The sequence below is a fragment of the Octodon degus genome, unplaced genomic scaffold, assembly GCF_000260255.1.
Source record: "Octodon degus isolate 3935 unplaced genomic scaffold, OctDeg1.0 scaffold00025, whole genome shotgun sequence".
NCBI lineage: Eukaryota > Metazoa > Chordata > Mammalia > Rodentia > Octodontidae > Octodon > Octodon degus.
Window position 1 is genome coordinate 17,731,971 of NW_004524601.1, and position 1,166 is coordinate 17,733,136.

Below are 1,166 nucleotides of genomic sequence, written 5' to 3' on the forward strand. Positions count from 1 at the left end.
CTCTGCTGAGCTACTTCGCCGGCCCCTATTAGGTTTCTTTATATTGATGAGTACAAAATATTTTAAGGCAACTGAGAAGCCCATCCATCACAGGACAGCACAACCTTTGTAAGAATACTTGGTGTGAATATAAATAAAAGGCCTATTTCAGTAATAGGCAGTAAAATGACAAAGGGAGAAGGAACTAGAAAAAATTATTCACTTACAAACCAGCTCCCCCCCCCCCAAAAAAAACAAAACCCCAAAACCCAAACCAATTTCTTGCTGCACCTGGCCCATGTGGGGTAGGGTCCCTGAGGAAAGCGGCACCTACCTTGGCTCTGTCATAGGTGTAAAGCTTAACTGTTGGATAGGCACGAATCCCGGCTTTCTGGCAGGTCTGGGCATACGCCTGGCAGTCTACCTTCCCGGCTCTCACTTTTCCTTTAACCATCTGAGAGAAAAGAAATGTTTCATCACTTTCTGACAAGGTCTTTTGCCAAGTACAAAGCAGTATGATACAAAATATCTCAAATGTTTAGACACCTAATAAAACTCACATTTGAACCTTCTCATTCAGGCAGTATCATTTCCAGTTTTTCCAGGCTGCTAAGCTTCCTGCTATCACCTTTCTAACGGCAAATAAACTCCCTTCTTCCTCACCAAGGACCCTGGAAATGACCACTGTGCTTCCTCCTGCTAGGCACCCCTTGGCGACCCCGAGGCGGAATCTGTCCCTGCCTCTGACGCTGTTCCCTGCTCTGGCTCCTGGGCGGAGGGAGCCTCCCCATCTGCATTCTGCGTCCTTCTGGCCCGGCCTCTTTTCAGTGTACACAGGTAATCACGAAAGGATTTCTCCCTGTACACTCTTCCCACCTCCAGCACAAGCACACACCCATCTACCTGATTCTCTGGCAGCAGCTTATTCTTTAACTTTGCCATGCACTTATTTGGCATTTTAGTCTGGGGTCTGTTCTTACAGTTGCCTTCAATGAAGTGACTCTAAGTTCACATAAACCTTTTCTTTGGCATCAGGAATCAAATTTGGGACCAAGTGCTTGCCAAGCAGGCACTTCAGGTGCTTCTGCCACCAAAATGGACATTTTTCCTTCTTTTTTTATTTTTCCATAATTTTACTGATAAATAGCAATGAGACAGTTTCAAACTAAATTGGTAGGACAGTTTCA

At 45.2% G+C, this 1,166-nt stretch overlaps 1 protein-coding gene across 1 annotated transcript in view; it reads right to left on the bottom strand.

Annotated features, from left to right (window-relative positions):
• Dnajc10 (DnaJ heat shock protein family (Hsp40) member C10) overlaps positions 1 to 1,166 on the bottom strand; it is a 47,521-nt gene that overhangs the window by 6,826 nt on the left and 39,529 nt on the right. Inside the window, exon 20 of the mRNA XM_023712340.1 lies at positions 314 to 433. Coding sequence (XP_023568108.1) covers positions 314 to 433 — 120 coding nt within the window. The remainder of the gene's footprint in view (positions 1 to 313; positions 434 to 1,166) is intronic.